At 35.8% G+C, this 12,716-nt stretch overlaps 2 protein-coding genes across 2 annotated transcripts in view; both read right to left on the reverse strand.

Moving 5' to 3' along the window:
* The window catches only part of rasp (protein-cysteine N-palmitoyltransferase Rasp), a 50,143-nt gene extending 40,667 nt beyond the window's left edge, over positions 1–9,476 (reverse strand). Inside the window, exon 1 of the mRNA XM_071677317.1 lies at positions 9,336–9,476. The gene's annotated coding sequence lies outside the window, so the exon portion shown is untranslated. The remainder of the gene's footprint in view (positions 1–9,335) is intronic.
* LOC139757186 (uncharacterized) lies at positions 1,514–9,456 on the reverse strand. The gene has a single exon (XM_071677321.1). The coding sequence runs from the start codon at positions 9,454–9,456 to the stop codon at positions 8,146–8,148; it is 1,311 nt and encodes a 436-aa protein (XP_071533422.1). The 3' UTR covers positions 1,514–8,145.
* Positions 9,477–12,716: the final 3,240 nt, after the last annotated feature.

Consider the following 12,716-nt stretch of genomic DNA (forward strand, 5'->3'; position numbering starts at 1 on the left):
TTATATAATATATTAAATGTAGCCCATTCTCGTATATGTAGTCTCTACAAGCAATATGATTAAAATGGGGTGGTCAATAGGCAAACTGTGCTCAAAGCAAAATTTTGAGATAATGTAGACTTTTTACCACAGATAGACGTTTCTTAAAAGCCCCAAAAATTATAATTAGGGTTACTTGTTAACCTAAACATTTTTCTACGAAGCACAATTCATCAAAAAACAAAGTATCAGCAGTTAGGATGTCATAGCTGTGCTTCTTACTCAAACATGTACATGTTACAAATTTACTTTCTCGGGGATTATTTTCCATACATGCAAACACAACAAAATACTAACTGAAGATATGACGGTGTGTGAAATAGCATATTTCATGGTACTTGCTGATACTTCCCTATCAACCATAACACGCTTTTAAAACCAGTTATACACGATTGGCAAATGAACCACAGTTAGTGCTATCCTATGATAACCATCCGTACAATAAAATGAACTAACTTAGAGACAGTATATAGAGAGTTCGAGATAAGGCTTTATTTTCAATACAGAACGTTCATATGGAGTTAGTAGCAAACAAATCCTTCAATGAGCTGACATGCCATCCCTCTACATTTTGTTCCCCAACCACATAAAAGCTCAATAATAAAAGATGAGGTACATACCCATATAAAACCACCTCTCACTATGAAGAAACTGTACCTTTGTACCATCCAATAAAAATATCAACCAACTCCTTGTAAAATGACCTTGGGACTACTCTTCCAACAACTAACTCATGAAATGTTAATATATTAATGACACTGTCTCAGTTTTCAGGATAATACCAGACATTTTTCTCTTCCTCATTTCCCCAACTTTTCTGTCATCCTCCATATCCCCATCTACTTCACCAGTCTTTTACCCCTCCAAAAAGCGAGAGACACTTCTCCATCTTACGTTCTAACATACGTAAACAAGCAACCGTTCTATTCATAGTACGAGACCACCATACTCAACTAGATTCTAGCTTTTCCAACCATTTTGGGTCTTGAGGAAGAATAAAATAGCTTTGATGCTAAGCCCAACAACACCTAACCACACAAGGAGCCTTGGCCTACCTTTTCCTGTCTCCACCTCAAAGTTTCTTACTTTCTCCTGTTGCTTTCTTCACTCATAGCAAAGCTGACAGAAACAAAGATTAACACCTGAGAATCAAGCGATTATTGTTCATTACATTTGTGTCTAAACTGTTTGAGTATGTTAATGCCTGTCAGAATAGGTTTTTCGATCTAAATTCTTTGGGGTGGAGCACATCTCAGTTCACAACTTGGGTTTTTGGGCTCATATAATTTTGGTCTGGAATGTATATCAGCTTAGAATATGGAATCCTATGGGAAAATGAGACACTAAGTGAGAATTCACTTAACAAGCACTTGTACAAGATCAAACACAGTTCAACAGGTGAGACCAACTTGTAAAAAAAAAATGTAAAGATGTTACAGACAAAGAAAAGCTGGAGAAAAAATCATACATGTAGCAATTTTCTATCAATTTATATTTTTCTGTGTCCTTTTTATACAATCTCTCAAATCTCTCATATTTTCAGATAACTAAAGAAACTTGAACTTACTGAAAACTATTACAGATTATTACTTCAGTGTAAACTACAGTATTTCTAATAAAGATGCATATAAAATAAATATGCATGCTCACATGCTAATCATATCTAACTATTCCATCATTTCCCATAATCATTATGGTACATATTCAGTTTCTTTCAAAAAATCAATTAATCATTGAAGCTTAAAACAGAAACTTAAACTTAATGTACATACTATAAGCTGCCAAATATCAAAATATAGTACTTAACATAATTACACTAATAAAGAGACTGATATAAAACACAACCACCCTAAATGTTTTTTCCTTATGTATCTTCACAGTAGATTCATCAAGTATAAGTTCTCCCAATCGCTTTGTAGCAAATCAGTGATATCCTAAATGCATAACATAGTGGTGACAATTTACACATCTTCTCAACCTTAGAATCAAACACCAAATTACCAAAAACTGAAATGGGCTTCAATTAGTACTAACAAAAACAAATGGGCTTCAATTAGTACTAACAAAAACTAAGTAATTTCACCTTTTACAGCACTTTCGATATGTAGGGACCTTTGTGCATAAAGTTCTCCAAACACTTTCACCTTGGCATATCTCAAACTTCTCACCAGCACTCATCTTTCCCAAATGTTTCTTATTTCTGGCCTTTCAGCTGTCTCTGGACATTCCACAAAGAAGTCATATTTGCCCAGACCACGAGGGAAATGGACTTAGGGTTCAGACAGAGGACAGATGGGCTTCGTTCCAGAGAAGGAGTCACAAAAAAAAGTGAAAAAATTTCATATTATTATGATCAAAATTAACATAGTTTATATCATGACCCCTTCTCCAAAGGTACCTGCAGCTTCGAGGCTGTGCTACAATCAGATACAGGGAAAAGATGGACCTCTTTGGAGCAACAAATTCTCTAATGAAACAGTACTCTGATACAACCTTGACAATGGTGACTTTTCACTTTTGGCATAGCTACGAGCAGGAAGAGTTTGGTAATGCCAAACAATTCATAAGATCATTAAGTAGATTAAATGATGGATACATTTATCCCTTGGGATAAGGGAGAAAAAATACTACCCATGCATCGTGTCATGAAAGGTGACAAGAGCAGGAGATAGCGACTAAAAATTTCCCTTCTGAATCAATTTTCAAAAGAAGGAGCTCAAGAAAACTTAGGAAAGAGCAATATGAGGACCTTTTTTCCTTGAAAGCTCAGTCATCTATTCTAGAGGAAAGAGCAATATGAGGTTTTTCCTTGAAAGTGCAGTCATCTATTCTAGACACTATCTCACTCATGCGGGAAGTGGCATACATATATGAAAGAAAAAAAAGAAAGAAAATTAATACACTCCATACACTCTAAACTGTGAGACATGTTTATTCACATAAACAATCTTATATGTCTTTACGGTTTTAGGCGCTTTATAATTCCTCCTATAACCAATATTCCATTTCTATCCTTTTAGTGTTTCATACATAAAACATTTTTAATAAATGTTGCATGCAATCATAAGTTACCAGTATATTGACAGAATTACAACATAGCAAGTGTTCTAACAAATTAACATGTACTCTTAATCTCATTAAATTATTTCCCAATTATATGCAACACACACTCATTTAACGAATGGGTTTGGTTTCTAGAGAGGGTTACCTTAGATGAAATTTTTCAAGAGACCCAATTTTTCAATGACTTCCATTATAATGATACGGACATGTTATTGAAAAAAAAATTGCCTTCACCATGTTGCAAATTTTACAAAAGATGATTACAAACAATAATAAAGCTTATATAAAGCTACACTGACAATGTTTGCAATATAATCAAAAAAGAAGTATTTCAGTACAGTATGCTAACCAAATATTGATGACTATGAGTGTATGAGTTGGTGCTGCAGTGGACTGGTGGACTGTTACTGGCGGGGTGAGGAAGAGTTAGGAACTGTGTCTGTCTCACCCAGCAACACACCTTTGTCAGTATGATACAGAAAAAGAAGGGGAGTATCATGGTCTGGGCATACTGCAACACATCTTCTCCATTCTGTGGTTTTGGAGATTTTGAAGTGAATAATAAATCCAGATATTTTCCTCACTCACTTATTTTCTCTTTGTAGAGCTCCCTGTAGTAATGCAATATGTCATTAACTAGCCATAAATCTTGAGGTTACACTCACGGTTAGAATAATCTTTTGTTATTATCTGTATTCCTTCCTCAACAGGTGAAAATGCCTTACAAATTTTTGCTGTGAACACAACTGGGGTACACAACTGGGGTGGGTAGTGCTTCCATATTTTCATCATCATCTAATGTTCAATGTTCTTCCATGTGGTTTTTATTTCACCCATAATTCATTGGCTCGTGCAGGTCATACCATCCAGAATTAATGTACCATTTACCAATTATGGGTAGAAATTCATAAGATTTACCTTTTTTATTTGGTGGATAAGCTTAACTACTTAACTGGGTGATAATAAAAAAAAGTGATACAAGTGTTATGGGAAGGCTAAAAAACGGTTGTGGAAAAATTGACGCATATGCTCCTGATTGTGAATTCTTGTTATGCTAAGTAAAATCTGGGATTACAATGTTTTTTATGGTGAATTTCCATTAAGTGAGAGTGTAGTGTACCTTTTTTTTTATTAACCCTTCTACTGTGTAAAATGCTTACATGGGATTTAAAATATCTTATAGCTACTTGCAATTTTCATAATTTCTCCACAGCATTCAAAAACCCTCAACTATATAAATAGCCATCTCAGCCTCTAAAATGCATACCAAACCATGCACAGTGCTGCCATCTGTGAGAAATGTCACTAAATGAGGATGTAAATAACGTAGATTCATCTACAATCTTACAACTCTGCATAAATTTCCCCTGCATTTTCATCACAATTGACGTCAGCAAACAAGACTGATAACATCATGATATACAGTAGAAGCTTATAATATTACTGCCTTTATAACATCATCAGTTTTTTCTGAAAAGTTTGTGCCTGTACCCAAAAATTCTTTAGTTAAAACACTTTTACACAACTTTTTTCATTCCCTTCCAGTTTTGTTTTACATATTGAAATAGAAAGAAAAACGATACATTACAGGAATGGATAAGATACTCCAGTCACCAGAACAGATGATGAAAATAACTTCATTGTGATTTTCTGCTATTACTGACACATCATTAGAACATGATACCATAAATTATGGTTATAATCTACATTCATTGCACAAATGCATGCTTTTGTAAAGCATTTGGCTTCTTATTTACAAATTTGCACAATCCTTCTCTCAAGTACTATGGGTCCATTGTATAGTGGTTAGTGTTCCTGACCATGAGTCACACATGGTCACATCTGGGTTTAAATCCAGGTGCGCAACGGTGGGCTGTACCCAACTCTGTGTTTATCCTGCCCTTGTGCTGGGTAAAAAATTGAAACCTTGCTCAAGCTGAGATATATATGCATATCATATATTCTATGTGTACTCATGATGTAACCTCTTGCACACCAAATTGAATCATCAGTCTTTTTAAGACCAAAGCTATATAAAATTTCACAGCCACAATACTGATACATATATCAAGATAAATCATAACATCAATTAATCAATGAACCCAATAAATTTTCCACAGATTCATATGGCTGTCTAATGAAAGGCATCCCCCTCCTTGTCAAGGAATGAGGACTCGAAATAGGACAGAATCACCTACTGGAACTAGGAATTCTTTTCTTAATCAATGCTGTCTCAATAATCAACTACTGCATCAATACATGGCTGTTACTGGCTGTGAGGTGATTACAGTTAGTCATATGGAAAATTTTTCACATATCATCCAAACATGATTTAGTGTTAGCCTTTGATTTACTGATTAACATAAAAAGGTAAAATTTAGTCAGTGCATATCGAAGTTGCATAAACAATGCCAAAAATACACCCTTAAACTTCTGCTACAAGAAAACCTGGCTACCAATGTATGCACAAATATCACACGGAAAATCTCGAAACATGTCACATTCTTTCGAATTAAAGATATGGAAGGAGAAGTATAAAACATGAAAGAAGATAAATCCTTCATCCACTTTTATATTCCTGTGGTGGAGATCTGAAATCTATGAAACCTACACTTCAAAAAATAATTTAAAAAGGATGGGGAAATCCTCAAAGAAAAAAAAATATTCTTATGAGATCAAAGATGAAAATGCACCAGGAAGCTGCAGTTTCAATGCATTACACATGACAGCTACAGCATGAGTGAGTAAATGTGGCCTTTCTTTGTCTGCTTTCCAGGCCCTACTCTGACACAGGGCATGGTGATACTGTTTCCTGTGGGGTGGGGTGGTACCATGAATGTATCAGGGCAAGCAAGTATGAATATGCACATATACGTCTGTGTATGTGTATGTATATGTACATATGTTGATAAATATATGTATGTATATTTTTTCATAAATATTCGCCCTTTCCTGCATTAGGAAGGTAGCGTTAAGAACAGAGGAATAAATCCAAGAGGGAAAATCCTCACTTGGCCCCCTTTTCTGTTTCTTGTTTTGGAATATGTGAGAAGTATTTTTTCTCTCCTAACCCAAGGTTAGGGGAGCTAGAGACTGAGTGTGAATTAATATGGCCTTTTTGTCTGTTTTCTTGGCAATACCTCACTGAAGCAGGGGGAAGTGATACTGTTTCCTGTGGGACAGGGTGGTGACAGGAATAGACGAAGGAGGGTGGATGTGCTGGAAATGAGATGTTTGAGGACAATATGTGGTGTGAGGTGGTTTGATCGAGTAAGTAATGTAAGGGTAAGAGAGATGTGTGGAAATAAAAAGAGCGTGGTTGAGAGAGCAGAAGAGGGTGCTTTGAAATGGTTTGGGCACATGGAGAGAATGAGTGAGGAAAGATTGATCAAGAGGATATATGTGTCGGAGGTGGAGGGAACGAGAAGCGGGAGACCAAATTGGAGGTGGAAAGATGGAGTGAAAAAGATTTTGAGTGATCGGGGCCTGAACATGCAGGAGGGTGAAAGGAGGGCAAGGAATAGAGTGAATTGGATCGATGTGGTATACCGGGGTTGACATGCTGTCAGTGGATTGAATCAGGGCATGTGAAGCGTCTGGGGTAAACCATGGAAAGTTCTGTGGGGCCTGGATGTGAAAAGGGAGCTGTGGTTTCGGGCATTATTGCATGACAGATGGAGACTGAGTGTGAACGAATGGGGCCTTTGTTGTCTTTTCCTAGCGCTACCTCGTACACATGAGGGGGGAGGGGGATGGTATTCCATGTGTGGCGAGGTGGCAATGGGAATGAATAAAGGCAGACAGTGTGAATTGCGTGCATGGGTATATATGTATGTGTGTGTGTGTGTATATATATGTGTACATTGAGATGTATAGGTATGTATATTTGCGTGTGTGGACGTGTATGTATATACATGTGTATGGGGGTGGGTTGGGCCATTTCTTTCGTCTGTTTCCTTGCGCTACCTCGCAAACGTGGGAGACAGCGACAAAGCAAAATAATAAAAAAAATATGTCTGTGTATGTGGATGTATATATATGTATGTGTAAATGTTGATATGTACATGTATATGTGTGTTTATGTATATATAAGTTTACATGAGTGGACAGGCCATTCTTCGTCTGTTTCCTGGCACTAACTCGCTTATGCAGAAAATGGCGATTAAGTAGAATGCAAAAATGAAAAATAAGATATATATATCATTATCATTATTTCTTTACTATACCTAATTGCTGTTTCCCATGTTTTGGGAGCAGCTTTGGTACGCGAGACTGGGTTTTAGCGATGGGTGATCTAAATGCAAAGGCGAGTAATGTGGCAGTTGAGGATATAATTGGTGTATATGGGGTATTCAGTGTTGTGAATGGAAATGGTAAAGAGCTTGTTGATTTGTGTGCTGAAAAAGACTGGTGATAGGGAATCATAAGTATATGTATGTGATCAGGAGAGATGGACAAAGGGCATTATTAGATAATTGATAGGTATGTAAAAGAGACTTCCAAAAAACATTAGTTTTCTGTATGTGACTGTATCTATATATAAGTGTATATAAGTGTATGGGTCTGTCTTCATCTGTTTCCTGGCACTACCTAGCTAATGCAGGAAACAAGTGATCATGTATAATAAAACAAATAATAAAAAAGGAAAAGTCCTCTTTCAACCTTTATCATGGAGGAGTGTTAAAGTAAATGCTTGGTGTACCATTCATAACAGTGGCCCAAAAATTTTGTATTGTATAATGTATGTTGCCTTTGATCGTAAACCATTAAATGACGCAAGTTGCAGTTTATGGGTTAAACAAAGGTAACAGAAGGTGTCAATTCATGTACAAGTTACATAAGTGATACCTACACGTTATAAGGTAGAAATGTTTGTTAGCAAAATTTGATATACAACTACATATAATCAGTATCAAATTTACATAAATATATATCAAATATCTCTCTGTTATTGTTAGCTAAATAGGCATCTCTGCAAGTATGGCTTCATGCATATGTTATTACATTAAGGGTATATTCTTTTAATACTAACAGTGAAAATATTTACAAACTGTGTTCAGCTTTTATGTGTTTCTTGAGAGTAGAACTCTTCCAAAACTGTGAGCCACAGGTTGGACATTCTCGAAGTTTTCTCTCCGTGTGACAATTTTTATGGGCCCGTAAGTATGAACGAGCTCTGAATGCTGCACTACATTTATCACACTTGTAAGGCTTTTCTCCTGTGTGTTTCCTTTTATGAATAACTAGGGCTTGCCTTTTTGAAAAGGATGCCTTACATTCATCACATTTGAGAAGTCCTTTATCAGTATGAGTCTTTTCATGATTATCAAACTGGAATTTGTATGTGAAAGTTTTTTCACAATGCTGGCAATGATATGGCTTTTCACCAACATGAATATGTTTATGAATAATGTATTGGCTGTTGTTGGGGAATTTCTTATCACAAAACTGACATTGAACATTCTTTAAGGAAAAGTGTCGCTGTATGTGACTTTTAAGAGATGCCTGATTTGTAAACCTTGCTTCACATACAGTACATGGGTAAGATTTTCCCACTGCAGACACATGTGTTGACATGTGCTTCATGTATAAATTCTTGTCAGTAAACTGCTTTCTACATATGTCACAGTTACTTATCACATGGTCTGTATGATTTCTTGTATGATTTTTGATGCTTCTTGATTTTGTAAAAGGTCTCCCAGGTATAGATGGTTCACAATTACCTTTGCTTTCCTCTTTGTGTTCCCTACCTAAACGAGAAGCATCATCTAATTCATGCTTAACTTTCATTTTACTCTCTTTCAAGCCATTCGAGATAAATGATTCTGGATGGAATATTTTCACAAAAGGTCCATCCTTACACATGCGTCTATACACATCAACACCACGATAACGAAAGAGTTCAGCAATAAGAGGAAGCTGGTAAAAGATGGGTAACATGGGGTTACTGCCCTGTGGAGCAACAAATGTCTGAATTCTCCCTTTCTGTCTTTTACCTTGTCCTTTAAAATCCAGATGGTTGCCAGTTTCCAAGTTGCAGTCAGGCTCTAAGATTGTGTCACATTCAATGCTGAGAAACTCAACAGCATTAGGCATTTCCTCCCTATATTCCACCTTCTCACAACTAAGCATCTCTTCTGAACAATTTACCTCGGCAACATTAACCTGGTTTTCATCCATTTCTCCTTCAAAACTGTTCCTCTCGCATTCTTCTTCCTTAGTCACATCATTACCTTCTGAGCTATTATCCTCTGATGACAGGTCTTCCGTTTGATGCTGTATATCACTGTCAACAGCTTCCAAAGAACTCAGTCTTTCATTCTGAAACCCATGACTTCTAAAATGGTCTTCCATTCTGAAGCCTGGCCTAATTCACAAGCCAGTTATCCATGCACTCGCACCAACAACAATCTGAAGTATAAATCAAATCAACACGTCATTCAAGAACACCAAAACATTCATGAAAATCAAATAAAAATTAAGAGTTAGAAAAATCTACAGCCTTACTTCATTTCAGTCATTATTATAGTAACAAAAAAAAATATCAAAGAGGTAAAATTCAAAATATAATGATCTGTGGAACAAGGGCAATGTTCTCATAATTCACTTAACATACACGAAAAAATGAGGCAAATTGTATCTACTATGGAAAGGAAAAAAGAAGCACTGTACAAAACCTGGAAATGTAGATCAGATGTGATCCGACTATGAAAGTAACAAACAAGTCACAGGACACATGATATGTATAAAAACTGAGGAGCTGCTTAAATTCTGTGATATACACAGGCTTTCAGGAATCACGTCTTACAGTATGGAGAGAAACAGTACAAGAACAGCGAGTATGTGCACAGGCAGCATGGATGCATTATTTTTAATGTAAATAATACTTATTTCATGAGTATCTGCTTGACAAAGCACTTATACATGGCAAGTACAAGCTAAAACTGGGCAAGATCCAAATGTGCAAATTAAAATTTTCCAAGAGACGAGTGAAATATTAAAAGAAAGATAAACAAGGAAAAGATAGAGCCACTCTACTAAGCTCATAAACCCATGATTACTAAGGAGAACTCAAACTAATATGCAATTACAAGATTCAATTTTCTAACAGTACTCCACTTCACATTTCTAAAAGTAATAAGTGATGGAATTTTGGTCCATGTATCAGCATGAAAGATCTTAAACAACAGATCTTACTCATTCTCAAAGGCTAAAATTACCAATAAAGCTGTGACATACAAGGCAAAACTCACTGTTTTCTAACACTTTCAATGTTATTCCTTCATTAATTGTTACCAATCCTACAGCGAGACATTCATATGAAAGCATTTCGGAGTTACAATAAAGCAATATTCAATACATACGTTAAAGATAAAGCACCATCATTCAAAATAACTTTACCAGAGTATCCCACATTAAAACCTCTTAAAGTGAAATTGATAATTATCATGTGAATACAAGGAGTCTTAAATTCAAATCTATTGCCCTATTGACAACTCTGGAGTAAAAAGCACCTCTGAGATGCTCTCTTGTTCCTAGACATTTTTAATTTAATCTTCCTGCCCCAGGATCCCCTTCCATGAGGCTCTGCAGCACACAGGTACTAGCCACCTACAATGGAGGAGACCACAAGTCAAGAAGTGCTGTGATGCTGTGTGCATGTCTTTTTGTTGGGTGATAGCAAGACAATTTTCTTCAGATTGTAAGCTGCATATTGGGAATAAGGGGTCTTATGATACACTGAATCTAATATGAGTGATCTCCAGAAAGTAGACAAGAGGAGTGTTGTTTCAGATGGATATAAAGATGATAGATTGGTTGCTTAGTGACTGTCATTCAATTTTTGGTGTGCATACGTATATCAATGTATTTGTTAATAAGTGGAGTTCTGCAAGCAGAGGCTGCATAACTGCAAGTTGCTGATGTGTGAAGCTGGAGTAAGCTTTTACTTCTACTTGGGGTTTAAGTGGGTTGTTTTGGAGCAGTTTGGGTGGGTAGAGTCTCATGCTTTTGCCAAGATTTTAGTCACATGAATAAATGTAACATCTTTGATAATCATGATTATGAATTTTCAGTTTTCTCATATTTCTTTCAAAATGAAAAAAAACTAAAGGCCATTGATAATTATGAAATTTACTACCTTACCTAGTTTTATATGTAGCCTTAAAAAATTTTCTTAATGGTTAAAATTTTTTTGAACAATATACCTGGTGACATTTCTGGTTTCCTTCAAGACCTTCCTTCACTTTGTGGCATACATTCTTCCTTTACATCTACTAAAGTCTCCTGGCATTAGTTTCATTGTCTGGAAAAAAGACAAAAATCACTACTCCTTAATGACCTTGACATCTTGACCAATTTTCCCTATCTAGGACCATTAAGCCCTCTCATAAAAGCTTAAGTTTGATCTTCAAAATACAGGAATATATATTTAGAAGGTAATCTTAAATTATTATTATCATCTGTCATACTTGATCGCTGTTTCCCGCATAAGCGAGGCAGCGCCAAGAAACATACGAAGAATAGCCCATCCACTCATATACACATGTACATACATAAACACCCAAACATGCACATATACATACATAAACATATCACTATATACACAAGTACATACACAGACATATACATAAATATACATGTACATATTCATACTTACTTGCCTTCATCCATTCGCAGTGCTACCGCACCCCACAAGAAAACAGACACAAAATGCCACATTCATTCATACTCAGTCACTAGCTGTCATGTGTAATCCCCAAGTATTAGAGCTACAGAAAATTAAAATGTTCTAAATATCACACTGTTTGGTCTTCCATACATTTCAAATGCCTGAACATGATACTACTGCATGCATCATGCCTGGAAAGAAGTAAAAAATCAAAAATATTATATATAGACAATTATGAAACGGAAAAAAAAATGACATATACCGCATAATATTCAAATACTTAAAAGTGGTTGAGTATTAGTTATACTTTTGCCTATTCCACAAGGGGTGCTCTAGCATCATTTAGTTGTAAATAGGTTCCTGATTAATGAATCTATGGAATCAAATAGCAGTCACTTATAACATCATATAACAGGAAAGTGGCGTGCTTGTAATTATACAAGGCTTGACACTCAGTCACAACCATGCCAGCTTTAATATCGAAAAGCCGATACTGGAACTACATGGATGGAAAATGTTAAGTTACCATAGAGTAAATGTGAGTCTAGAATAGCCTTTATCTGGTATATCATAATTTACTTTGACAAAAACACCAACACGACATTTTTGAATATTGACCTCGAAAGCGAGATAAATGTCTATTAGTATAAGAAGTTCGATTAAACTTTCATAATTTCAGCGAATTCTTATAAATAATTCACAACTTCTGAGCCAGATTTACCTTCATCATCACAGCCCTTGCTACTATCATAGACCACAGAATAACCCTACGATTCACGTCAACCTAGTCTACATCAATTTCTACCAAATGTATTACGCGAATTCATTGGCGTTTCTTACAAATCTATAGATTACTTTGTTGTGCCCATGTGTTAAAACTTTAGCTTATGTTATATTAACATATATATATATACGCCTTGTGCCGCCATAGCAACGCTCCCAT

This window comes from Panulirus ornatus, chromosome 25 (assembly GCF_036320965.1).
Source record: "Panulirus ornatus isolate Po-2019 chromosome 25, ASM3632096v1, whole genome shotgun sequence".
Taxonomy (NCBI): Eukaryota; Metazoa; Arthropoda; class Malacostraca; order Decapoda; family Palinuridae; genus Panulirus; species Panulirus ornatus.

Coding starts and splice junctions, on each gene's coding strand:
- LOC139757186 (XM_071677321.1), bottom strand. CDS start 9,456: ATGGAAGACCATTTTAGAAGTCATGGGTTTCAGAATGAAAGACTGAGT.